Below are 27,943 nucleotides of genomic sequence, written 5' to 3' on the forward strand. Positions count from 1 at the left end.
TGTACCTCTCGTGGCATGAAGAATAATTGTCACTTTTTTCACGGGGGACCAGTACTGAGAAAAACATGTATGAAATGTATGCATTCACTACTGTAAGTCGCTCTGGATAAGAGCGTCTGCTAAATGACTAAAATGTAAATGTAAAAATTCGAATAGAAGCGATCAATGTTAATTCTAGTTGCATAATAGTTAATTCTCCTTGCCCCACAAAAAAACGTATGTGGAAAAGTAGATTTTAAGCCGGGGCCTAATATTAGAAGAGTTGATTTGGGTTGGGTCTTCCCGGGTTTATGGTTGGCAAAAGATTGTAACGAACCTATGTATGAGACCATCGCTTGGCGCTGGCTGTGTGAGAAGCGCATCATTATGTCTCTCATACAGTGGCGACCCGTCATTCAAGGCAGGTGGGGCTAAACCCCACACTTTTAAATAAAACAAATATATATACTTTTTTTGGTGGGGGGGGGGGCTTGCCTGTTTTGCTTGTTATTTTGGCATTAATACCTGTCACATATCAGTTTGCAAACAATGTTAAAAAAATGTAATTGAGTTAACAAAGCCACATACAAACATGGTCTCTTTTGTTTTCTTGAGTAAGGCAGCTCCAAAATGCAGGTGTTTCAGCCTAGCTCAGTGCTTTCTGTGGTGGTGGGGCTAGCCAGCAGAAAATATAGAGCGATGTGCCTGATTGGCTCAGTTTTCTGTCATGATTGACTCAGTTTTCTGTCACTCATGGGACAGTACGTCATCCCCAATTCTAAGGTTAGAGCTTGAAAATGTTTGCCCCTTGTGGTTCTGCCATAGAGTTATATCAAATCAAATTTATTTATATAGCCCTTCGTACATCAGCTGAAATCTCAAAGTGCTGTACAGAAACCCAGCCTAAAACCCCAAACAGCAAGCAATGCATGTGAAAGAAGCACGGTGGCTAGGAATAACTCCCTAGGAAAAACTCCCTAGAAAGGCAAAAACCTAGGAAGAAACCTAGAGAGGAACCAGGCTATGAGGGGTGGCCAGTCCTCTTCTGGCTGTGCCGGGTGGATATTATAACAGAACATGGTCAGGATGTTAAAATGTTCATAAATGACCAGCATGGTCAAATAATAATAATCATAGTAGTTGTCGAGGGTGCAGCAAGCACGTCCGGTGAACAGGTCAGGGTTCCATAGCCGCAGGCAGAACAGTTGAAACTGGAGCAGCAGCATGGCCAGGTGGACTGGGGACAGCAAGGAGTCATCATGCCAGGTAGTCCTGAGGCATGGTCCTAGGGCTCAGGTCCTCCGAGAGAAAGAAAGAAAGAAAGAAAGAAAGAGAGAAAGAGAGAATTAGAGAGAGCATAAATAAATTCACACAGGACACCGGATAAGACAAGAGAAATACTCCAGATGTAACACACTGACCCTAGCCCCCCGACACATAAACTACTGCAGCATAAATACTGGAGGCTGAGACAGGAGGGATCAAAAGATACTGTGGCCCCATCCGATGATACCCCCGGACAGGGCCAAACAGGCAGGATATAACCCCACCCAGTTTGCCAAAGCACAGCCCCCACACCACTAGAGGGATGTCTCCAACCACCAACTTACCGTCCTAAGACAAGGCCGAGTATAGCCCACAAAGATCTCCGCCATGGCACAACCCAAGGGGGGGTGCCAACCCAGACAGGAAGACCACGTCAGTGACTCAACCCACTCAAGTGACGCACCCCTCCCATGGACGGCATGGAAGAACACCAGTAAGCCAGTGACTCAGCCCCTGTAATAGGGTTAGAGGCACAGAATCCCAGTGGAAAGAGGGGAACCGGCAAGGCAGAGACAGCAAGGGCGGTTCGTTGCTCCAGCCTTCCCGTTCACCTTCACACTCCTGGGCCAGACTATACTTAATCATAGGACCTACTGAAGAGATAAGTCTTCAGTAAAGACTTAAAGGTTGAGACTGAGTCTGTGTCTCTCACATGGATAGGCAGACCATTCCATAAAAATGGAGCTCTATAGGAGAAAGCCCTACCTCCAGCCGTTTGCTTAGAAATTCTAGGGACAATTAGGAGGCCTGCGTCTTGTGACCGTAGCGTACGTGTAGGTATGTACGGCAGGACCAAATCGGAAAGATAGGTAGGAGCAAGCCCATGTAATGCTTTGTAGGTTAGCAGTAAAACCTTGAAATCAGCTCTTGCCTTAACAGGAAGCCAGTGTAGGGAGGCTAGCACTGGAGTAATATGATCAAATTTTTTGGTTCTAGTCAGGATTCTAGCAGCCGTATTTAGCACTAACTGAAGTTTGTTTAGTGCTTTATCCGGGTAGCCGGAAAGTAGAGCATTGCAGTAGTCCAGCCTAGAAGTAACAAAAGCATGGATTAATTTTTCTGCGTCATTTTTGGACAGAAAGTTTCTGATTTTTGCAATGTTACGTAGATGGAAAAAAGCTGTCCTTGAAACAGTCTTGATATGTTCTTCAAAAGAGAGATCAGGGTCCAGAGTAACGCCGAGGTCCTTCACAGTATTATTTGAGACGACTGTACAACCATCCAGATTAATTGTCAGATTCAACAGAAGATCTCTTTGTTTCTTGGGACCTAGAACAAGCATCTCTGTTTTGTCCGAGTTTAAAAGTAGAAAGTTTGCAGCCATCCACTTCCTTATGTCTGAAACACAGGCTTCTAGCGAGGGCAATTTGGGGGCTTCACCATGTTTCATTGAAATGTACAGCTGTGTGTCGTCCGCATAGCAGTGAAATTTAACATTATGTTTTCGAATGACATCCCCAAGAGGTAAAATATATAGTGAAAACAATAGTGGTCCTAAAACGGAACCTTGAGGAACACCGAAATTTACAATTGATTTGTCAGAGGACAAACCATTCACAGAGACAAACTGATATCTTTCCGAAAGATAAGATCTAAACCAGGCCAGAACTTGTCCATGTAGACCAATTTGGGTTTCCAATCTCTCCAAAAGAATGTGGTGATCGATGGTATCAAAAGCGGCACTAAGATCTAGGAGCACGAGGACAGATGCAGAGCCTCGGTCTGACGTCATTAAAAGGTCATTTACCACCTTCACAAGTGCAGTCTCAGTGCTATGATGGGGTCTAAAACCAGACTGAAGCGTTTCGTATACATTGTTTGTCTTCAGGAAGGCAGTGAGTTGCTGTGCAACAGCTTTTTCGAAAAATTTTGAGAGGAATGGAAGATTCGATATAGGCCGATAGTTTTTTTATAATTTCTGGGTCAAGATTCGGCTTTTTCAAGAGAGGCTTTATTACTGCCACTTTTAGTGAGCTTGGTACACATCCGGTGGATAGAGAGCCGTTTATTATGTTCAACATAGGAGGGCCAAGCACAGGAAGCAGCTCTTTCAGTAGTTTAGTTGGAATAGGGTCCAGTATGCAGCTTGAGGGTTTGGAGGCCATGATTATTTTCATCATTGTGTCAAGAGATATAGTACTAAAACACTTTAGTATCTCCCTTGATCCTAGGTCCTGGCAGAGTTGTGCAGACTCAGGACAATGGAGCTTTGGAGGAATACCCAGATTTAAAGAGGAGTTATATTAGAAGTGCCCATCCATGAAGGCTCAAGGTCATTGGCCACAGATAGAATGACATCAAATCACATTATATCTACAGTAGCTTTGATTGGACTGATCATGTCAACATCATACTTTCAAAATCTTAGCTAGCAAGCAAGCAGTCGTCACCATTAATCAGGTCGACAATCAACTCCTTTTCAATCCTTGTCATGTGAAGAGAAATTAGAGATAAAATGTCTTGGTGCTCATCGGCCAAATTCAACAATGGGAAGGTATCAGTGGCTAACTGTGAGTTCAAGACAACTGGGAACTCGAGTTTTCATTGTCTGTTTATATGTAAGAACGCCCATGTTCTGAATTCTATCGCTATACATTTCAAAAGTGCTGAACAAATAGTTATATTGACTACCTCCGTCATCTCTCGCTCATTAATGTTTTAATCGAAATTACGGATTGCCTCTTATCCGCTTGTCGCCACTGCTGACAGCCGCATACCACGGGTATGACAAAACATTTATTTTTACTGCAATTTACATTGGCAACCAGTTTATAATAGCAATAAGGCTCGAGGGGATGTGGTATATGGCCATTATACCACGGCTAAGGGCTGTTCTTATGCACAACGCAACACGGAGTGCCTGGATACAGACCTTAGCCGGTGGTGTATTGGCCATATACCACAAACCCCGAGGTGCCTTATTGCTATTATAAACTGTTTGCCAACGTAATTAGAGCAGTAAAAATAAATGGTTTGTGATACCTGTGGTATACGGCTGTCAGCCAATCAGCATTCAGGGCTCGAACCCCTCAGTTTATAACAAGGAATAGCCTACAGTCAGGAACGCGATGCAAATCTGTCAGTTAAAAAACAGCACCCAGACAAAACAGGCCTTTCGCAATATTTCAAATACAATCGAGGGAAAACACCGGTTGGTAAGAAAATGACTCCTGCTGAAAAGAGAAGACTCTATGCTGTAGGCTGCCAAAATATTTGATAAACTTCCAAATATTGTTTTACAAAAAGAGAGAGATAGGCTTTTGGCACGAGCACATCGGCCATTACCAGCTGAGCATCATTGGGTGAGTCAGTGAAACTGAAAAGCATTTTTATGACTATAATATCCTCCTCATATAGAGGACGATATATCTCCACACACCTACAGTGGGGGAAAAAAGTATTTGATCCCCTGCTGATTTTGTACGTTTGCCCACTTACAAAGAAATGATCAGTATATCATTTTATTGGAAGGTTTATATGAACAGTGAGAGACAGAATAACAACCAAAAAATCCAGAAAAACGCATGTCAAAAATGTTATAAATTGATTTGCATTTTAATGAGGGAAATAAGTATTTGACCCCTCTGCAAAACATGACTTAGTACTTGGTGGCAAAACCCTTGTTGGCAATCACAGAGGCCAGACGTTTTTTGTAGTTGGCCACCAAGTTTGCACACATCTCAGGAGGGATTTTGTCCCACTCCTCTTTGCAGATCTTCTCCAAGTAATTAGGTTTCGAGGCTGACGGTTGGCAACTCGAACCTTCAGCTCCCTCCACAGATTTTCTATGGGATTAAGGTCTGGAGACTGGCTAGGCCACTCCAGGACCTTAATGTGCTTCTTCTTGAGCCACTCCTTTGTTGCCTTGGCCGTGTGTTTTGGGTCATTGTCATGCTGGAATACCCATCCACGACCCATTTTCAATGCCCTGGCTGAGGGAAGGAGGTTCTCACCCAAGATTTGACGGTACATGGCCCCGTCAAAGGATGCAGTGAAGTTGTCCTGTCCCCTTAGCAGAAAAAACACCCCCAAAGCATAATGTTTCCACCTCAATGTTTGACGGTGGAGATGGTGTTCTTGGGGTCATAGGCAGCATTCCTCCTCCTCCAAACACGGCGAGTTGAGTTGATGCCAAAGAGCTCCATTTTGGTCTCATCTGACCACAACACTTTCACCAGTTGTCCTCTGAATCATTCAGATGTTCATTGGCAAACTTCAGACGGGCATGTATATGTATTCTTGAGCAGGGGGACCTTTCAGTCCTTCATGGCGTAGTGTGTTACCAATTGTTTTCTTGGTGACTATGGTCCCAGCTGCCTTGAGATCATTGACAAGATCCTCCCGTGTAGTTCTGGGCTGATTCCTCACCGTTCTCATGCTCATTGCAACTCCACGAGGTGGGATCTTGCATGGAGCCCCAGGCCGAGGGATATTGACAGTTCTTTTGTGTTTCTTCCATTTGCGAATAATCACACCAAATGTTGTCACCTTCTCACCAAGTTGCTTGGCGATGGTCTTGTAGCCCATTCCAGCCTTGTGTAGGTCTACAATCTTGTCCCTAACATCCTTGGAGAGCTCTTTGGTCTTGGCCATGGTGGAGAGTTTGGAATCTGATTGATTGCTTCTGTGGACAGGTGTCTTTTATACAGGTAACAAGCTGCGGTTAGGAGCACACCCTTTAAGAGTGTGCTCCTAATCTCAGCTCGTTACCTGCATAAAAGACACCTGGGAGGCAGAAATCGGATGACACAAACAACTGGATTCGTTATCCCTTTCATGCCCTGCCTCCAGTCCACTTACCGATATCTGAACAAGAGAGCCTCATTGAAATTGCAACAAGCAGTTCTGTGAAAATTGAATTTAATCAAAAGCTACTGCCAGATTTCTGGATTGGGCTGCGCTCAGAGTATCCTGCCTTGGCAAATCTAGCTTTTAAGACACTGTTTCCCTTTCCAACCACATACCTATGTGAGAGTGGATTCTCGGCCCTCACTAGCATGAAAACTAAATACAGGCACGGACTGTGTGTGGAAAATGATTTAAGGCTGATCCTCTCTCCAATAAAACCCAACATTGCAGAGTTATGTGCATCCTTTCAAGCACACCCTTCTCATTAACCTGTGGTGAGTTATTCACAATTTTCGTTGAACAGATAAGGTTTTATATGTAAGATGGTTAAATAAAGAGCAAAATGATTGATTATTATTATATTATTACTTGTGCCCTGGTCCTACAAGAGCTCTTTGTCAGTTCCCACAAGCCGGGTTGTGACAAAAACTCACACTCATTCTTATGTTTAGTAAATGTATCGTATAGTGTGTGTGTGTGGCAGACTTACAATGATGGCAATAAACAACATTTGAGAGTGTGCTGACCCTGGTGCTAGAGGGGGTACGCAGCTGGAGGTTGAATGTTTGAAGGGGTATGGGACTATAAAAAGTTTGGGAACCACTGCTGTAGGGGACTCTTTATTATGCACATGGACTTATCCCAAAAATGTATATGCTTCTAGACATATTTCAGTTCAGAATCTTTACATCATGTCGTTTTTGTGAGCTATAGTGACTTTATTCTAACATGTTGTGGATGCTTTTTGGGGGAAATCTCTCTCAATTCAATTAAATCCAAAGGGCTTTTTTGGCATGGGAAACATGTTTACATTGCCGAAGGAAGTGAAATATACAATAAACAAAACAATAAATAATGAACAATTAGAAATGGTCTCTCTGAGTCTGCAGTCCACACTGACTTACTATCTGCACGGCTGCACATGCACCTTTTGTCCAACCTAAGCAAAGCATGGGCATTGTCGCCACCTAGTGGAAAACTCGTCAACTGTAATTCAATACGCCTTTTCATTATATTTTTATGATAATTTCAAGACAAGTAACATGAAGATTTTCCATTTTAGATAAATCAAACATAACTTCTATGGCGTACCTGCTTTGGGTTTCGTGTTATTCACATATAATTGTGTAGCTAGGTCTCAGGCACATTGTGGAGCGACTTTTGATGACGTCGCAGATCGTGAAGAGGGCCCACGTTCGACAGGAAAGCGTTTGTCCGCAGAAGTATCAACAAATTGACGGTGCGACTGAAATTCACAATCTAGTTGATATCAGTTTCATCCTAACTGATACATCGGTAAATCATTTTCATACAATATCCGCACAATACAATATAGAAAACAAAATATCTATCAATATATATATTTTTTTACGTCTTCCTGAATTTTGAAGATGGGCGCTTGTGGGTATACGGAGTGATTGAATGAAACAACTGCGAGTGCTATGGTAGTTAACTCGAGCAAGCACGCCTTGTTTTGCAAAGTTACATTGTCTATTTCGTTAAAATATTTTGTAATGGTGGGCTAACGTTACTGTTATTATTGCGGTTAAGTTGGACCTGGCTAGTTGCAACAACGACCAATGGGTTTGTGTAGAATCAACTTTACACAGTTGGCTAGGCTGGGCTCTACGTAGTAGCTAACTAGATAGCTAGCTAACAAGTAGCGCCACCCGTGTCTTTGAAAGCGCCTTTGTTTGTAGTCTATGTTGTCTAGCTAGCTATCATCAACTGAGTCGACAATGTTTTTGCTTGCGGATGTATAATGTGTCTGCAGTATCCACAATAACATTACTGTGCAATAGTTAGCTAGCAACCGCACTAAGTTAGCTATGTTATAACACTGAGATGCTTGCGGTAATGCAAAAATGTACTCCTCCTTTCTTCCTCAGAACCTGGTGTTGCTGTGGTCTCTTTGACCTGCACCTGAAGGTAGAGAAACCGACACTATGTTTCTGTATAACCTGACCCTGCAGCGTGCCACCGGCATCACCCACGCCATCCATGGAAACTTCTCAGGTACATAACATTCTTCTCTTGGGGTCTCTCATCCCTGAGTCTATATAACATGGATAATGTAACCCGTGATCTGGTTGTCATTATTGTCTTGCCTTGCAGGAACCAAGATGCAGGAGATAGTAGTTTCCAGGGGGAAGATCATTGAGCTGCTGCGTCCAGATGCCAACACAGGGAAGGTTCACACCCTGCTTACCATGGAGGTGTTTGGCATCATTCGCTCCCTCATGGCCTTCAGGCTGACAGGAGGAACTAAAGGTGTGTGTGTTATGAGATGTATGTGTGTGTCAGCATATATGTGTGTCTGTATGTACACCTGAGATTGCCTTATGCTGTATATACAGTGCATTTGGAAAGTATTCAGACCCCTTGACTTTTCCCACATTTTGTTACGTTACAGCATTATTCTAAAATTTATTAAATTGTTTTCTTCATCAATCTACACACAATACCCCATAATGACAAAGCGAAGACAGGTTTTTAGAAATGTTTGCTCATGTATTACCATTAAAAAACAAATGCCTTACTTGCATACTTATTCAGACCCTTTGCTATGAGACTTGAAATTGAGCTCAGGTGTATCTTGTTTTCATTGATCATCCTTGAGATGTTTCTAAAATGTGACTGGTCCACCTGTGGTAAATTCAAATGATTGGACATTATTTGGAAAGGCGCACACCTGTCTATATAAGGTCCCACAGTTGACCGTGCATGTCAGAGGTCGAAGGAATTGTCGTAGAGCTCCGAGACAGTTTTGTGTCGAGGCACAGATCTGGGTAAGGGTACAAAAAAATGTCTGCAGCATTGAAGGTCCCCAAGAACACGTGACCTCCATCATTCTTAAATGGAAGAAGTTTGGAACCACCAAGACTCTTCCTAGAGCTGGTTGCCCGGACAAACTGAGCAATCGGGGGAGAAGGGCCTTGGTCAGGGAGGTGACCAAGAACCTGATGGTCACTCTGGCAGAGTTCCTCTGTGGAGATGGGAGACCCTTCCAGAAGAACAACCATCTCTGCAGCACTCTACCAATCAGGCCTTTGTGCTAGAGTGGCCAGACGGAAGCCACTCCTCAGTAAAAAGCACATGACAGCCTGCTTAGAGGTTGTCAAAAGGCACCTAAAGACTCTCACACCATGTGAAACAAGATTCTCTGGTCTGATGAAACCAAAATTGAGCTCTTGCCTGAATGCCAAGCGTCACATCTGGAGGAAACCTGGCACCATCCCCACGGTGAAGCATGGTGGTGGCAGCATCATGCCATGGGGATGTTTTTCAGCCGCAGGGACTGGGAGACTAGTCAGGATCAAGGTAAAGATGAATGGAGAAAAGTACAGAGAGATCCTTGATAAAAACCAGCTCCGGACCACAGACTGGGGCGACGGTTCACCTTCCAACAGGACAACAACCCTAAGCACACAGCCAAGACAATGCAGAAGTGGCTTCGGGACAAGTCTCTGAATGTCCTTGAGGGGCGCAGGCTTGAACCTGATCAAACATCTCTGAAGAGACCTAAAAATAGCTGTGCAAGGACGCTCCCCATCCAACCTGACCGAGCTTGAGAGGATCTGCAGAGAAGAATGGGAGAAACTCCCCAACTACAGGTGTGCCAAGCTTGCAGCGTCATACCCAAGAAGACTCGGCTGTAATCGCTGCCAAAGGTGCTAAAACAAAGTACTGAGTAAAGGGTCTGAATACTTATTTAAATGTGATATTTCAGTTTTATTTTTAATACATTTGCAAAAATGTGTAAACCTTTTTTGCTTCATCATTATGGGGTATTGTGTGTTTGAGGGGAAAAAACTATCCATTTTAGAATGAGGCTGTAACGTAACAAAATGTGGAAACAGTCTCTGAATACTTTCCAAATACGCTGTATATAATGATTGTGACTGAGTTCCATCTCAAAAAGTAGTTTGAATTGCCTAAAATCACAAGGTAGCCAGGGGACTAATAATGAGAGAGTACAAACAACAATAGCCTACAGAAAAATCTAAGGAAAATCCCTCCATGCAAGGTTGAAAACCAAATTACCAATAACCTATCCTCCTACTAGGCCTATCAAAAGCTTTAAGACAAGTTTATGGTCTAATGCCGCAGTTATCGCAATATCAAATCATTTCTGGGTAATAAGGAAGTACCTTACTTTGATAGTTTTCAATGAAATTGGTAAAAAACAATAAAGCTTCTTAGCAAAGAGCAATTGGTAATCAGTGTCGTTAACATGTTAATTACACGGTTCATAAGCAGGTCATATGGTCATAACTGTCATGACCAATATAGTTTCACCTGCCAAGAAGTTTCCTTTCCTTAAAGTTTCTCTTAAGTTCTTTGTTTTTGTTGTAATGAATTCTTTAGTCATGTTTTTTTCCAGTATATTTTTTTGTAACTTGTAGAAAATACGCTTTATAACACTGTCATGAAGCATTATGATCATTCTGTGTCACTTTACTTGACTAAGAAAATACACTTTATGACACTCAAGACGCACTATGACCACCATAATCATATAAGCCAGATAGGCCTTTCACGTACAAGCCCTTATATCAGTCAAAAAGAGGGTGTCTTGTCCTGCAATCTGCTCCTGCGTTCATCCCAGTCATCAGCAACGGGGCATTGGGGTAGGTGCATGTCTGACATCAATGTGTGCGCAATTACAATGAGCATTTTGCATGCTCAATAAATAAAGAAATGTGTGGTAGGTTTTGACACTCTTATGTAGGTGTCATAACCAGCCATAAAATCAAGCAATATGTCACAACAGGTGTAAATATACTGTGTCATGACAGTGTTATGGTCATATTATAACAGGTTATTGTAACATGACACTGGTGTTAAGTAAAGTGTTTTGAGCAATTCCTCAAGCAAGACTTTTGCCAAGACTGTCTGGGAGTGGTCTGAGTGGGGAGGGGATAACTGTTATTGGCAGAGAGGTATGGAACTCTTTCTTATTGGTCTATTAACTGTGCTGAACAAAAATAGAAACGCAACATGTAAAATGGGCTAAAATAAATGTTCCATATGCACAAAGTTTATTTCTCAATGTTGTGAACACATTTGTTTACATCCCTGTTAGTGAGCATTTCTCCTTTGCCAAGATAATCCATCCACCTGGTTGAAAGATCATTACGCTGGGGACAAACATGACAACCCCTGTTTCAGCATGATAATGCACAGCCCCATGTCGCAAGTATCTGTACACAATTCCTGGAAGCTGAAATTGTCCCAGTTCACACAGACACAAACCTGCTCCATGCTGAAGCTCTTCCACCAGAAAGGATATTTGAAAAGATGAGCCTGTACTTAGCCTCTGCCCAGGCTTTCAACAACATTGTCTTTCGTCATGATTCATCCAGTTGTAGCAATACATTTTTCCACTATAGCCCAATGATCGTTTTAGCGGTTTAAATTATTATTATAATTAATTTTTTGGCCAATAGTAGGCGATAACATCGTACATCGTATTTTATGGATACATAATCACGACAGGACCAATGTTGACATCGCCCAATCCTAGTGTGAAGTAGATGCAAGTTTTCTGTGTGTGGTTGAAAAGCTCTTATTTTAAATTTGAGACATTTGTGCTTTTGATCCCCAGACTATATTGTGGTGGGCAGTGACTCAGGCCGCATCGTCATCCTGGAGTACCACCCCTCCAAGAACATGTTCGAGAAGATCCACCAGGAGACCTTTGGCAAGAGTGGATGTCGTCGCATCGTCCCTGGACAGTTCCTCGCCGTCGACCCCAAGGGCAGAGCAGTCATGATAGGTAAAGAAGCTCAGAGAACTGAGAGATATGATGTTGTGGAGAGAGTTGGAAATGGTTTGAAAATTCAACAAAGTTTCAAGTTGACAAATCCTTGGCTTGATGAGAGAATCCCCTGTTGCAATCGACATGTTTTTTGTCTGTTGTAGTTTGCTAATTACCTCTGTTTTCAGGTGTTGTAGTGTACTGATTACCTCTGTTTCCAGGTGCCATTGAGAAGCAGAAGCTGGTGTACATCCTGAACAGAGATGCAGCAGCGCGTCTCACCATCTCCTCTCCCCTTGAGGCTCACAAGGCCAACACACTGGTCTACCATGTGGTAGGAGTTGATGTGGGCTTTGAAAACCCCATGTTCGCCTGTCTGGAGATGGACTATGAGGTGAGAGCCTAGCACTGACCGCAATGATATGTGAATTTGCTCTTGTTACGTACTAAAGAAATGGACCTAATCTATGTTTTCACACAGGCTCAGATTTGCTTCTGTTTTATTCTCTTTACACCAAAGTGTTGTTGACAAACCACTGTATGGAGCTTAAACACCTCTGATTCCAACACAATCCCACTGTTGTAGCTGCTTTGCTACTAAAGATGTCCTGTAAATCCTCATCCTGTCCTCTTCATTTCCACTGACCCACGGTGTGTGGCCTATGACCTCTCCCTCCTTCCAGGAAGCTGACAATGACCCCACTGGTGAGGCTGCAGCCAACACCCAGCAAACCCTGACCTTCTATGAGCTGGACCTGGGTCTGAACCACGTTGTGCGCAAGTACAGCGAGGCCCTGGAGGAGCACGGCAACTTCCTCATTACAGGTAGCTACACTGAACAATAATGTAAACGCAACATGCAGCAATTTTTTTTGACCAGGGTTACAGTTCATATGTGACCGACCAGCTCGATTTGGTCCTATATAGCGAAGGGGAAAAAATGTACATTGTATAAAAGAAGAGACTCGGCGCTCAAAAATAGTATATCACACACTACAGTTGAGGAACAAGGGAAGTAATTCTGGTTTGAAAGTTGATTAACGTGTAACCTCAATTGTAACCTCACAAGCTTTAGCCCCACCCATATCTTTAAGGATTCCCATGTGAGGCCATGTACTTAACTTCTTGGGGCTATGTGGGACGTTAGCGTGCCACCCGTGGCGCACCCTATCAACAGCAGGTGCATTTCAAGAGCGGCAAATTTGAAACCAAATAAATGTCAAAATTCAAATTTCTCAAACATACAACTAACTTACAGCCTTTGAAAGATTAAACATCTCCTTAATCTAACCACGTTTTCCGATTTCAAAAAGGTTTTACGGGGAAAGCATAAAGTTAGGTTATGTTAGGAGAGTACATTGACAATAGCTGTGTGTAGTGTATTGTCGATTCAAAGACAGGCGTCACCAAAACCATAAAATCAGCTAAAATTATGCACTAACCTTTTACAATCTCCATCAGATGACACTCCTAGGACATTATGTTAGACAATGCATGCATTTTTAGTTCTATCAAGTTCATATTTATATCTAAAAACAGCGTTTTACTATGGCGTTGATGTTCAGGAAATCGTTTCCCTCCAATACCTGCAGTCAAGTCATGACAACAAAATAATTAATTAATATTAGAAAACATTGGTAAAATATTATATTGTCATTCAAAGAATTATAGATCTACATCTCTTGAACGCAATGGACTTGCCAGATTTAAAATTAACCTTACTGGGAAATCACACTTTGCAATAATCTGAGCACTGCGCCAGAAAAATACGCATTGCGATACAGACTAACCGCCATGTTGGAGAGATCTAAAATCGAAAATACTATGTAAATAATCCATTACCTTTGATTCTCTTCATCAGATGTCACTTCCAAAGAATCCCAGGTCCATAACGAATGTAGTTTTGTTCAAAAAAGCTCATCATTTATGTCCAAAAACCTCCGTGTTGTAGCACATGATCTAAGCCAGCCGGACTTCACATCACGAACGGAAAAAATATATTTACGTTCGTTCAAACATGTCAAACGTTGTATCGCATAAATCATTAGGGCCTTTTTTAACCAGAACATGAATAAAATTCAAGGCGGACCATTGGGTTCTCTTTTAAAACGTTTCGGAATGAGAGTACCCACCATCAACTCGCGCGCCAGGTGTCTAATGGGCCATCGCCGTTCCAAAGCTCTTCTTCAGTCAGATCTCACTGTAGAAGACTCAAAACACTTTGTAAAGGCTGGGGACATCTTGTGGAAGCAATAGGAAGTGCCAAAACATTCCTCACCCCCTTTGTTTTTCAATGGTATAGGCTTAAAGTCAATTCAACACATCAGGTATCCACTTCCTGTCAGAATCTGTCTCAGGGTTTTGCCTTCCAAATGAGTTCTGTTATACTCACAGACACCATTCAAACAGTTTTTGAAACTGTAGGGTGTTTTCTATCCATATATAATAAGTATATGCATATTGTAGTTACTGGGTAGGATTAGTAACCAGATTAAATCGGGTAAATTTTTTTATCCAGCCGTGAAAATACTGCCCCCTATACCCTAACAGGTTAACAACCAAAGATTTGAAAACTAAAGGCTGGTTTATACTACAGGTGTGTTCGTAAGTTTAATCGGGAGTGCCAGAGTGTGCTCTGGGCGTTTGTAAACTCAGCGTTGTCAGATTATCCGTTCGTAAATTCGGAGCGTTTCGCTCTGAGTGTTCAGAGCACACACTGGACACACTGGCCGAGGAGTAGGGTTGATCCGAGCATTCTGACCAGTCAAGAACCCAAGCTATCTGGATAATATTGGCAAGTTTGCTAGCTACTTCCAGACAAAATCAAATCAAATTTATTTATATAGCCCTTCGTATATCAGCTGAAATCTCAAAGTGCTGTACAGAAACCCAGCCTAAAACCCCAAACAGCAAGCAATGCATGTGAAAGAAGCACGGTGGCTGGGAAAAACTCCCTAGGAAAAACTCCTGAGAAAGGCCAAAAACCTAGGAAGAAACCTAGAGAGGAACCAGGCTATGAGGGGTGGCCAGTCCTCTTCTGGCTGTGCCGGGTGGATATTATAACAGAACATGGTCAAGATGTTAAAATGTTCGTAAATGACCAGCATGGTCAAATAATAATAATCATAGTAATTGTCGAGGGTGCAACAAGCACGTCCGGTGAACAGGTCAGGGTTCCGTAGCCGCAGGCAGAACAGTTGAAACTGGAGCAGCAGCATGGCCAGGTGGACTGGGGACAGCAAGGAGTCATCATGCCAGGTAGTCCTGAGGCATGGTCCTAGGGCTCAGGTCCTCCGAGAGAAAGAGAGAAAGAGAGAATTAGAGAGAGCATATTTACATTCACACAGGACACCGGATAAGACAAGAGAATACTCCAGATGTAACAGACTGACCCTAGCCCCCCGACACATAAACTACTGCAGCATAAATACTGGAGGCTGAGACAGGAGGGATCAGAAGACACTGTGGCCCCATCCGATGATACCCCCGGACAGGGCCAAACAGGCAGGATATAACTCTCTGGAAAGGAAGGAACCTAGGAAGAAACCTAGAGAGGAACCAGGCTCTGAGGGGTGGCCAGTCTTCTTCTGGCTGTGCCGGGAGGAGATTATAACAGAACATGGCCAAGATGTTCGAACGTTCATAGATGACCAGCATGGTCAAATAATAGTCTTGAGGCATGGTCCTAGGGCTGAGAGAGAGCTTAAATTCACACAGGACACCGGACAGGAGAAATACCCCAGATATAACAGATTGACCCTAGACCCTCCCCCCCGACACAAACTATTGCCGCATAATTACAGGAGGGGTCGGGAGACACTGTGGCCCTGTCCGACTATAACCCCGGACAGGGCCAACCAGGCAGGATATAACCCCACCTACTTTGCCAAAGCACAGCCCCCACACCACTAGAGGGATATCTTCAACCACAAACTTACTACCCTGAGACAAGGCCGAGTATTCCCCACGAAGATCTCCCCCACTGCACAAACCCGAGTGGGGTGCCAACCCAGATAGGAAGATCACGTCAGTGACTCAACCCACTCAAGTGACGCACCCCTCCTAGGGACGGCATGGAAGAGCACCAGTAAGCCAGTGACTCAGGCCCCATAATAGGGTTAGAGGCAGAGAATCCCAGTGGAGAGAGGGGAACCGGCCAGGCAGAGACAGCAAGGGCGGTTCGTCTTGTCTGACCTCAGATAATTCTCTGGTTTTCATTCTTTTGTCCATGCTCATTGCGGTACACACAGTGACACAAAACAGGAGAATGAGTCATTTTCTCTATTCAAACTGGTTGAATATGTGATTTTTATACTGCATGCGCCTTCAACTCACAACCGGTGAGTTCAATTCCAAAGTAAATGATAATCACCTTCTTGAAATCTAACTACTTCTAGACGGTTCCAATAATATTGTCTGGGCAGTTTTTGGATTTTCTTGTGGAATTAGCTAAGATTTAGTAAATTATTCAAATTTGTTTGTTTTGTACAACTGCATACCGAAGACATACATATGTGGATACCAAAATATGTTTTAATTTCAACAGTTGGAAGAAATTGTGCATTATTTGAAGAAAGTGCAAGGGTTCAAATATTTTTGTCCACGACTGTATATAATAATTAAAGAGCAGCAGTAAAATAACAGTAGCGAGGCTATATACGGGGGTACCGGTACAGAGTCAATGTGCGGGGGCACAGGTTAGTTGAGGTAATATGTACATGTAGGGCTCCCAAGTGGTCTAAGGTACTGCATCTCAGTGCTAGAGGTGTCACTACAGACACCCTGGTTCGATTGCAGGCTGTATCACAACCGACTGAGATTGGGAGTCCCTTAGGGCGGCGCACAATTGGCCCAGCCTCGTCTGGGTTTGGCCGTCATTGTAAATAAGAATTTGTTCTTAACTGACTTGCCTAGTTAAATAAAATAAAAAAATAAAAGTGACTATGCATAGATGATAAACAGAAGCAGCAGTGTGAAAGGGGGGGGACAATGCAAATAGTCTGGGTAGCCATTTGATTAGCTGTTCAGGAGTCTTATGTCTTGGGGGTAGAAGCTGTTAAGAAGCCTTTGGACCTAGACTTGGCGCTCCGGTACCGCTTGCCGTGTGGTAGCAGAGAGAACAGTCTATGACTAGGGAGGCTGGTGTCTTTGACAATTTTTAGGGCCTTCCTCTGACACCGCCTGGTATAGAGGTCCTGGATGGCAGGAAGCTTGGCCCCAGTGATGTACTGGGCCCTACGCACTACCCTCTGTAGTGCCTACTAGCAGTTGCTATACCAGGCAGTGATGCAACCAGTCAGGATGCTCTCGATGGTGCAGCTGTAGAACGTTTTGAGGATCTGAGGACCCATGCCAAATCTTTTCAGTCTCCTGAGGGGAAGTAGGCTTTGTCGTGCCCTCTGCAACAGGTCAGTTATTCTACGCTCTGGCACACTCAGAGGTGAGTGCTCTGAAATCGTATTAGATAGCCAGAGCGAATTTACCAGCTACGTCTATTGACAGTTGTCGCAGTGACATGAACATTCTATTGAAATGCATACTTGCATGGTGTTTAGACGTGTAGCTAGCTACCTAAACAATGAACCATGATCCCAACTCATAACGTTACTACCCTGCAAGAATCTGCAGGGAGATAACCAACCAGGTTCAATGTTAGCTAGCTAACATTAGGCTATAACTAGCAATGCAAATGGCTCTGAGATAGTGATATTACTACTCAGATCATACATGTAAAGTTAGCGAGCCGGCCAGCTAACGCTAGCTAGCTAACAGTACACTAACTTGACATGAAAACAACTTTCTGACTAAATTAGAAACGTATATCTGAAAATGTAGCTAGTTAGACTTTCTTACCCGTATACATGGATGGACACTTCTCCCTCTGTGTCACGGATGCCATGGTTGCCCTTAGTTTGAAAATGTAATCCGGAGACAGGTGTTTTATACAACCGCATTCTGGGTGTTCTCTTTTCGACTTTGCAATCAAATGCCAGAATCTTCTCCATCTCCTTAGCTATCATACTCTAATTCCACTGATTTCAAAACTCGGTCCAATAGAAAGTGGAGAGGAACACTTACGCAGTTCTACTACGTGACATCTTTCAAAAAATCGTTAGAAAGGAATTGTTAGAAAGGATTACCTACACATACTGACCAGCTCATGTTATAGACAGAAGTGTGCTACATGGCAGACCAATCCGAAATCATCTCTCGGTATGTCCAGCCCATTTGTTATCTCAGCCAATCATGGCTAGCAGGAAGGTTGCTGCTCTTCCATGGCCAAAGCAACTAGGCTTGTAATTTAACATTTTTACTCGTATTTACAGATGGCATACAAGTTTGTTATTAAGGCACATGAAAGTTCACATGTTCCAGAAGGCATTTCTGCCAAAAAAAAACGCATTTTGATAAATAAAAAAAGTTAGTTTTCCTGTGAAGTAGTGTTGCGCGACATACACCTAGTTCCCTGAAACTAGTCACATGTATAAGGAAATCAGTCAATTGAAATATATTAATTGGCTGTGCGAAGTTGCTGGATATTGGTGGGAACTGGAACACTGTCGTACATGTAAATCCAGAGCATCCAAAACATGCTCTGGATTTGGGTGACATGTCTGATTATGCAGGCCATGGAATGCAGGCCATGGAAAACCGGGACATTTTCAGCGTCCAGGAATTGTGTACAGATCCTTGCAACATGGGACCGTGCATTATCATGCGGTGATGGCAGCGGCTGAATGGCACGACATTGGGCCTGAGGGTCTTGTCACGATATATCTGTGCATTCAAATTGCCATTGATAAAATGCAATTGTGTTTGTTGTCCATAGCATATGCCTGCCCATACCATAACCCCACTGCCATCATGGGGCACTCTGTTCACAACTTTGACATCAGCAAACCGCTCGCCCGCATGACGCCATACACACTGTCCTGCCTTGTGCCTGGTACAGTTGAAACCAGTATTCATCTGTGAAGAGCTCACTTCTTCAGCGTGCCAGTGGCCATTAAAGGTGAGCATTAGCCCGCTGCAGTGGATTACGACTCCGAAAGACCCTGGTGAGGAAGACGAGCACGCAGATGAGCTTCCCTGAGACAGAAACTGTTAGAAACTTTCAGCTGTCAAGGTGGCTGGTCTCAGACGATCCCTCAGGTGAAGAAGCTGGATGTGGAGGTCCTGGGCTGGTGTGGTTACACGTGGTCTGCGGTTATGAGGCGTGTTGGACGTATACTGCCAAATTCTGTAAAACAACTTGAGGCGACTTATGGTAGAGAAATTATCTGGCAACCGCTCTGGTGGACATTCATGCAGTCAGCATGCCAATTGCACACTCCCGCAACTTGTAACATCTGTGGCGTTGTGACAAAACTGCACATTTTAGAGTGGCCTTTAATTGTTCCCAGCATAAGGTGCACCTGTGTAATGATCATGCTGTTTAATCAGCTTCTTGATATGCCACACCTGTCAGGTGGATGGATTATCTTGGCAAAGGAGAAATGCTCACCAACAGGGATGTAAAACAAATTTGTGCACAATTTCTGGCATCTTTTATTTCTGCTCATGAAACATGGGACCAACACTTTAGATGTTGCATTTATATTTTAGTTCAGTGTACATTATTTCCAGTAGAGGGCAGTCAGAGCCAGGTTATGAGTTGTTTGCAGGCTGGATTATTTATATTTTTTTACACTTAGGTGTAAACCTATTGTGTGATCATCACCCTTTCCCCCTCTCTTCTCCAGTTCCTGGAGGCTCTGATGGGCCCAGTGGAGTTCTCATCTGTTCAGAGAACTACATAACCTACAAAAACTTTGGGGACCAGCCTGACATTCGCTGTCCCATCCCACGTAGGAGGGTGAGTTTCTTATGTTTTATAAACGTGATTGCAGATTTCAAATAACTTGGCTAACAAGACCTGTTAACATGTTTGTATGGATCACAGTTGATTTGATACCATCTGCACTGTGCCCTCAATTTTTTCTTATTTTGCCTGAACACAGAATGACCTGGATGACCCTGAGCGAGGCATGATCTTTGTCTGCTCAGCCACCCACAAGACCAAGTCCATGTTCTTCTTCCTGGCCCAGACGGAGCAGGGTGACATTTTCAAGGTCACCCTGGAGACCGATGAGGAGATGGTGAGGCCAGCAGGGTGCAGTCTGAGACTGGAACAGGGGGAGGGGTGGCAGAGGTGTTCATCTGATGTGTGGGAAAAAGAACTGTGCTGTTGAGGTAATGAGTCTTCATGTCTCTTCTCTGAAAAAAACATGGAGAGCATAAACACCTCTGATCTCAGCATGCACACACACTAACTCGGGTCAGTGTTCACATGATGGGATATTCTGGGATTCCATATATTTCAAATAAACGTTTGTATCCCCCAGGTTACAGAGATCAGGATGAAGTACTTTGACACCATCCCTGTAGCCACATCCATGTGCGTGCTGAAGACCGGCTTCTTATTTGTGTCCTCAGAGTTTGGTAACCAGTAAGTCATTCATTACACTGCAATACCTCACACATCCCATCTATGTCCATGCCTCTTGCTCTCTTGTGTTCATTGTCTTCTCTCTTCTCTCTCTCTGCTAGTTACCTGTACCAGATAGCCCATCTGGGAGATGACGATGAAGAGCCAGAGTTCTCCTCTGCCATGCCCCTGGAGGAGGGAGATACCTTCTTCTTCCAGCCACGCCCCCTCAAGAACCTGGTGCTGGTGGACGAGCAGGAGAACCTCTCCCCCATCATGTCCTGCCAGGTGTGTGTGAATCTCTTTGTGTTGTATGTTTGGTGTGCGTGCAACGGTTTTAGCTTTTGATTCCCATGGATTGTGGATGAACTTAGTGAGGTGCCACACCTTTCCCTCTGTTCTACTGAACCGAATTGTAACAGCTTTAGCTGGGGTAGATGTGTTTTCCCACTTTAGCACAATTAACCTGATTTTGACTTTACTTGAATGCGGGTTAGTTGGAGTACAAAGATTCTTGTCTTATTTTTTTCCCATTTTTATAAGTAGCGTTCATGTTAACCCTCTGTCCACACACACACACAGATTCTTCTGAAGTCTTTCGGCAAGGTTTGAGGAGAAGGCTGTTGAAGTGATGAGTTTCTCATGTCTCTTCTCTGACTAAATATTGCTAGATTTTAATTATCAGAGTAAGAACTCAACAGACACTATGAAAGCTTAAACCAAGTTTATTCTTCCCAAAGGATCGAACAGTTGAACCGACAAAGACATGATTACGATAGTGGTGGTATATGTACCCCACTTTGGGTGGAGTCTCCTCCTCCTTGCTAAACATTGCATCTTTTTTTGCTAGGCAGGAAACTAAGTGATAAGGGTAATAAACGGTTCCGTTTCCCTTAGTGACCTGTCCTCGACCCCCTTATCCACGGCTCTCTCCCCTTATCAGTACTGCCGCGTGACCGCTTTCCCTGCTCTCAGCTCCTCTCAAGCTTAATTGCACCCACCATAACCCTTCGTCCTACAGACAGCTCCTGGTGTAGATCCTGGGCTACGGCACCCCTCATGTCTCTATTAGAACTAATGATTCATAATAGTTACAGCTCACAAATCCAAACCCATCAATGGAGAGAGTTTAAACACCTCTGATCTCAGCGTTATAACGTGACACAGACACCAAATGTGAGACTGCCTTGTTTCTTTTTGGAGCTGTACTACTTGTTCAATTCTGTCCTCTTAGAATACATACGGATCTCTTACTCACCACCTGCTCATTGTTCCACTCACCTAATCTGTTTCTCTCTCCCTGTATAGATTGCTGACCTGGCTAATGAGGACACTCCTCAGCTGTATGTGGCCTGTGGCAGGGGACCCAAATCCACCCTCCGAGTCCTCAGACATGGACTGGAGGTATGTGTACTGCTATTCCACCTCCCATCACACATTCACATCCCAGAAAGTGCTCACGCGCACATTCTCTTGGTGTGGCACATGCCACAGAATTATTTGAACAATGACAACATTTTAACAAAGTCATGCGGATACTCACTCACATGCACACCGGAAACCAGAGTTGGGACAGAGTTTGGGTTTTAAGTTTCTTGTGCTGTTGCTTTTCTCACACACCAGCTCATGTTTGACGTGTTTAAGAAGCTGGATGAAATGATGATATGCATGTCTTCTCTGACAAAGCACCGGAGAGTGTGTGTATACCTCTGATCTCAGTAGATCTCAACATGTTAATGCAGAGGTAACAGACTGGTAAATTCTTAGGTTAGATTACAATGAAAGTGATCAGTGATTGTTCCCTCCAGGTATCAGAGATGGCTGTGTCTGAGCTGCCCGGTAACCCCAATGCTGTGTGGACTGTGCGCCGACACATTGAAGGTGCTTCTTCTTTTTATTGAATTTTTATGAATACATCAACTAGTTGCAAGTTATTCTCCCTTCTACCTCATTATAGTCCACTTCTGCAGTATTTGTTTGCAGTTATTGCATATGACATGGTTGTAAAGTGGCATTGTTTTATCTTAATACTGTCAAGTCTCATGTTGTAGTCTGGCATCAGAGTGCATTCTGGGGAAAGTCACTCAGCCAGACTATTCCCAGAAGTCATGTGATTTCAGAGATTTTTCCTGTCATGGTGTAGTGGCCTAGTTGCACTGTAGCTGCCTGTTAGACAGAGACCTGTTCAAGTGTGGCTTCACTTTCACTCTAGCATTCATCCATTACACAACACTTGGCTCATCCAACTGGTTAGCCTGCACAAGTCAGACATTGTAACTTCTACACACTGGGTTACAGATGTAGATTTCAAGATTGTGATGCCATGCTCTAGGTTAGTGAAAAACCAAAATAAGGGTATGAGATTGATTTGTAATTTCTTCATGTATCAGATTAGGGCACATTCCTCTGAAGTCTCATGGCAGGGTTTGTTGTGCTGTTGAAGTGATGAGTTTGTCATGTCTCTTCTCTGACAGAAATATCAATGGAGAGAATTTAAAACACCTCTGATCTCAGCGTTATACATTGTGAATAAATAAACTCATCATAAAAATAAATGTCCCTTTTTCAGGTCCCTGTCTTTCAAAGATAATTAGTAAAAATCCAAGTAACTTCACAGATCTTCATTGTAAAGGGTTTAAAAACTGTTTCCCATGCTTGTTCAATGAACCATAAACAATTAATGAACATGCACCTGTGGAATGGTCGTTAACCTCTCTGGGCTAGGTCCCACCCTAGTCAACAGCCAGTGGAATCGCAGGCGCGAAATACAAATACCTCAAAAATGCTATAACTTCAATTTCTCAAACATATGACTATTTTACACAATTTGAAAGATAAGACTCTCGTTAACCTCTCTAGGGTATGTGGGACAAAATCGGAGAAGTCTCGTGAACGCGCATCTGTCTCACTGTCCCCAGGCAGGCCACTTACAAACTCTGCTGCTGTACTTTGCCCAGAGACAGGAGACGCGTCATTCCGCTTTCTGAACGCTTTAGGGAGCCAATGGAAGCCTTAGAAAGTGTCACGTAACAGCACAGATGCTGTAATTTCGATAGAGATGCAACAGAAGGACTACAAATTGTCAGACAGGCCACTTCCTGCATGGAATCTTCTCAGGTTTTTGCCTGCCATATGAGTTCTGTTATACTCAGACACCATTCAAACCGTTTTAGAAACTTTAGTGTTTTCTATCCAAATCTACTAATTATATGCATATTCTCGTTTCTGGGCAAGAGTAGTAATCAGTTTAAATCGGGTACGTTTTTTAATCCGGCCGTGAAAATACTGCCCCCTAGCCCAGACAGGTTAAGACACTAACAGCTTACAGACGGTAGGCAATTAAGGTCACCGTTATGAAAACTTAGGACACTAAACAGGCCTTTCTACTGACTCTGAAAAACACCAAAAGAAAGATGCCCAGGGTCCCTGCTCATCTGCGTGAACGTGCCTTAGGCATGCTGCAAGGAGGCATGAGGACTGCAGATGTGGCCAGGGCAATATGTCTGTACTGTGAGACGCCTAAGACAGCGCTACAGGTAGACAGGGCAGACAGGCGATCGTCCTCGCAAGGGCAGATTACGTGTAACAACACCTGCACGGGATCGGTACACCCGAGCATCACACCTGCGGGACAGGTACAGGATGGCAACAACAACTTCCCGAGTTACACCAGGAACGCACAATCCCTCCATCAGTGCTCAGACTGTCCGCGATAGGCTGAGAGAGGCTGGACTGAGGGCTTGTAGGCCTGTTGTAAGGCAGGTCCTCACTAGACATCACCGGCAACAACTTCGCCTATGGGCACAAACCCACCGTCGCTGGACCAGACAGGACTGGCAAAAAGTGCTCTTCACTGACGAGTCGCGATTTTGTCTCACCAGGGGTGATGGTCGGATTCGCGTTTATCATCGAAGGAATGAGCGTTACACCGAGGCCTGTACTCTAGAGCGGGATTGATTTGGAGTTGGAGGGTCCGTCATGGTCTGGGGCGGTGTGTCACAGCATCATCGGACTGAGCTTGTTGTCATTGCAGGCAATCTCAACGGTGTGCGTTACAGGGAAGACATCCTCCTCCCTCATGTGGTACCCTTCCTGCAGGCTCATCCTGACATGACCCTCCAGCATGACAATGACACCAGCCATACTGCTCGTTCTGTGCATGATTTCCTGCAAGACAGGAATGTCAGTGTTCTGCCATGGCCAGCGAAGAGCCCGGATCTCAATCCCATTGAGCACGTCTGGGACCTGTTGGATCGGAGGGTGAGGGCTGGGGCCATTCCCCTCCCAGAAATGTCCGGGAACTTGCAGGTGCCTTGGTGTAAGAACTGGCCAATCTGGTGCAGTCCATGAGGAGGAGATGCACTGCAGTACTTAATGCAGCTGGTGGCCACACCAGATACTGACTGTTACTTTTGATTTTCATCCCCTCCCCTTTGTTCAGGGACACATTATTCCATTTCTGTTAGTCACATGTCTGTGGAACTTGTTCAGTTTGTCTGTTGTTGAATCTTATGTTCATACAAATATTTACACGTTAAGTTTGCCGAAAATAAACGCAGTTGTCAGTGAGAGGACATTTCTTTTTTTGTTAAGTTTAAATGTGGTTTGTTATTGATGAATTGCTTCATGTATCAGATTAACACTAAACCATAGGTTTATTGAATGAAAGGAAGGGTCCAGAAATCCCCTCTGTGTGAAACTCTTACTCATTTAAACACCTCTTCTCCTCCAGATGAGTTTGACGCATACATCATTGTTTCCTTCGTCAACGCCACCCTGGTTCTGTCTATCGGTGAGACTGTAGAGGAAGTGACAGACTCTGGCTTCCTGGGGACCACCCCCACCCTCTCCTGCTCTTTGCTGGGGGAGGATGCTCTTGTGCAGGTCAGTCACCCACACTACACACGCCTCTCACAGGCCTGATGTTATGTTCTGGACGGAATACAATGCTAATGGTAGAAGTGAAGATGAAGTGTATGACAGATTTAATATTGCTGTTGAAGTGATGAGTCTTCATGTCTCTTCTCTGACATTACAATGGAGAGAGCATAAACACCTCTGATCTCAGATACACAAACATTAGACACCCTGGCCAGGCACCTTCCCCAGCCCTGTGTAAACTGAATAACCCTGTTGTATAGGTGTATCCTGATGGGATCCGTCACATCCGTGCTGATAAGCGTGTGAATGAGTGGAAGACTCCAGGGAAGAAGACCATTGTGCGCTGTGCAGTCAACCAGAGGCAGGTGGTCATCGCTCTGACCGGAGGAGAGCTGGTCTACTTTGAGATGGACCCTGTGAGTATACTTTCATCCCCTGGGTGTCTAGTTCGGTCTTTGAGTTTGACCAAGTTTCATCTGCTTTTTGCAAATATCCAGAAGTCTCTCCTGCTCAGTGTAAAGGTTATATTTCTTCTGACAGTAAATGTTTATGATAACCTTCCCCTCTGTCTCTCCCCCCAGTCTGGCCAGCTGAATGAGTACACAGAGAGGAAGGAGATGTCAGCTGACGTGGTGTGTATGAGCCTGGCCAATGTCCCCCCTGGCGAGCAGCGCTCCCGTTTCCTGGCGGTGGGGCTGGTGGATAACACCGTCCGCATCATCTCACTGGACCCCTCGGTACGACTCTCACCGTACTCTGTCTAGCCCGTGCGATCTGTTTGTCTGTCTGTTTAGGATGGATCTGATTCATACTGACTACTCTGCGAGTTGGTAACAAGCACCAGATGTTCTTGGACAATTACAAGGAAACTCTTCTAGAGCTCGTTTTCTCTGCTCAAGTTTTTTTTGTTGCATTTCCAGCCAGGGTGGAAAAAACAAAGTTCAAATCCAAATAACACATTGTGAATATTTGCCCTCTTTTTAGCATGCGTTTATCTCTCAAAGCTGCGTTTGTAGCCACTTACCCCTGTGTGTGTTTGTGGTGTAGGACTGTCTCCAGCCCCTCAGTATGCAGGCCCTGCCAGCACAGCCTGAGTCTCTGTGTATAGTGGAGATGGGAGGAGTGGAGAAGGAAGATGAGCTAGGAGTGAAGGGCACTGTCGGCTTCCTCTACCTCAACATCGGACTGCAGGTAAAATACACTATGACCAAAAGCTTGACGAACATCTCATTCCAAAATCATGGTCATTAATATAGACTTGGTCCCCCTTTGCTGCTGTGACAGCCTCCACTCTTCTGAAAAGGCTTTCCAATAGATGTTGGAACATTGCTGTGGGGACTTGCTTCCATTCAGCCTCGAGCGTTAGTGAGGTCGGGCACTGATGTTGTGCGATTAGGCCTGGCTCGCAGTCGGCGTTCCAATTCATCCCAAAGGTGTCCGATGGGGTTGAGGTCAGGGCTCTGTGCAGGCCAGTCCCGTTCTTCCACACCAATCTTGACAAACCATTTCTGTATGGACAATGCATGGGTGCATAGTCATGCTGAAACAGGAAAGGGCCTGTCAGAACAGAAATTACAAGAGTATGTTATAATGCTGTTATTGCATCAAATGGGTGTTTTATGTAACAGAATAAGGGGTTGTTAAAACACTCATCTACGTGTGTTCTACTGAGGATGGCCCTCAGAGATTTACGAGGCCTTTGGGTGATACCGCATTCCAGAGCATGAGTAAATGTTTCTGTACTGGGGTACCAGGGGGAGATGACTCTGGGGCCAGACCCTGGTCTCTACACAATGAGATACTGTCTGCTGTGAATTATAAGTATATTTCATACTAATCTTAACCTTGTGACCCATTCCATAAATCTGTTTGTCATGTAGCCTGAAGGGAGTGAATCTTGGCTATAAAAGACCTTTGCGTTTTTGACTCGGGGCTCTGAACGATTCGTTGACCAGCCATTATTAACGTGGAGCACTCAATCGATTCACTTTATATGTGTGTGTTGTATTGACCTGCTCCCTTATGAACAAGTGAATAAAGATTTAGTTAAGTATAACTGTGACTTATGTGCTAAGTTTCTCTCCTCATTTGATAGTAAAGAAATTAACCACCACAGGCCTTCCCCACAAAGTTGGAAGCACAGAATCGTCTAGAATGCTGTAGCGTTAAGATTTCCCTTCACTGGAACTAAAGGGCCTAGCCCAAACCATGAAAAACAGCCCCAGACCATTATTCCTCCTCCACCAAACTTTACAGTTGGCACTATGCATTCGGACAGATAATGTTCTCCTTGCAAGATTCGTCCATCGGACTGCCAGATGGTGAAGCGTGATGCATCACTCCAGAGAACACGTTTCCACTGCTCCAGAGTCCAGTGGTGGCGAGCTTTACACCACTCCAGCCGACGCATGGTAATTTTAGGATTGTGTGCGGCTGCTCGACCATGGAAATCCATTTCATGTAGTTCCCGACGAACAGTTTTTGTGCTGATGTTGCTTCCAGAGGCAGTCTGGAACTCGGCAGTGAGTGTTGCAACGGTCCTGTTCTGTGAGCTTGTGTGGCCTACATGTCAGCGGCTGAGCGGTTGTTTGTCCTAGACGTTTCCACTTCACAATAACAGTACAGTTGTTCCGGGTCAGCTCTAGCAGGGCAGAAATTTCACAAACTGACTGGAAAGGTGG

General features: G+C 44.2%; 1 protein-coding gene across 2 annotated transcripts in view; it reads left to right on the top strand.

The window, feature by feature from the left end:
- Positions 1-7,318: 7,318 nt before the first annotated feature.
- sf3b3 (splicing factor 3b, subunit 3) overlaps positions 7,319-27,943 on the top strand; it is a 50,103-nt gene continuing 29,478 nt past the window's right edge. The window contains exons 1-16 of one of the 2 annotated variants that reach the window (XM_029757773.1): positions 7,319-7,449; positions 8,043-8,169; positions 8,269-8,424; positions 11,762-11,932; positions 12,136-12,308; positions 12,598-12,739; positions 19,657-19,769; positions 19,915-20,052; positions 20,299-20,402; positions 20,504-20,669; positions 21,690-21,785; positions 22,190-22,262; positions 25,114-25,265; positions 25,523-25,678; positions 25,844-25,999; positions 26,310-26,453. In XM_029757773.1, coding sequence (XP_029613633.1) covers positions 8,100-8,169; positions 8,269-8,424; positions 11,762-11,932; positions 12,136-12,308; positions 12,598-12,739; positions 19,657-19,769; positions 19,915-20,052; positions 20,299-20,402; positions 20,504-20,669; positions 21,690-21,785; positions 22,190-22,262; positions 25,114-25,265; positions 25,523-25,678; positions 25,844-25,999; positions 26,310-26,453 — 2,010 coding nt within the window. In that variant the 5' untranslated portion in view covers positions 7,319-7,449; positions 8,043-8,099. The remainder of the gene's footprint in view (positions 7,450-8,042; positions 8,170-8,268; positions 8,425-11,761; positions 11,933-12,135; positions 12,309-12,597; positions 12,740-19,656; positions 19,770-19,914; positions 20,053-20,298; positions 20,403-20,503; positions 20,670-21,689; positions 21,786-22,189; positions 22,263-25,113; positions 25,266-25,522; positions 25,679-25,843; positions 26,000-26,309; positions 26,454-27,943) is intronic. The other variant, XM_029757774.1, reaches the window with a different exon arrangement.

This window comes from Salmo trutta, chromosome 7, assembly GCF_901001165.1.
Source record: "Salmo trutta chromosome 7, fSalTru1.1, whole genome shotgun sequence".
Taxonomy (NCBI): domain Eukaryota; kingdom Metazoa; phylum Chordata; class Actinopteri; order Salmoniformes; family Salmonidae; genus Salmo; species Salmo trutta.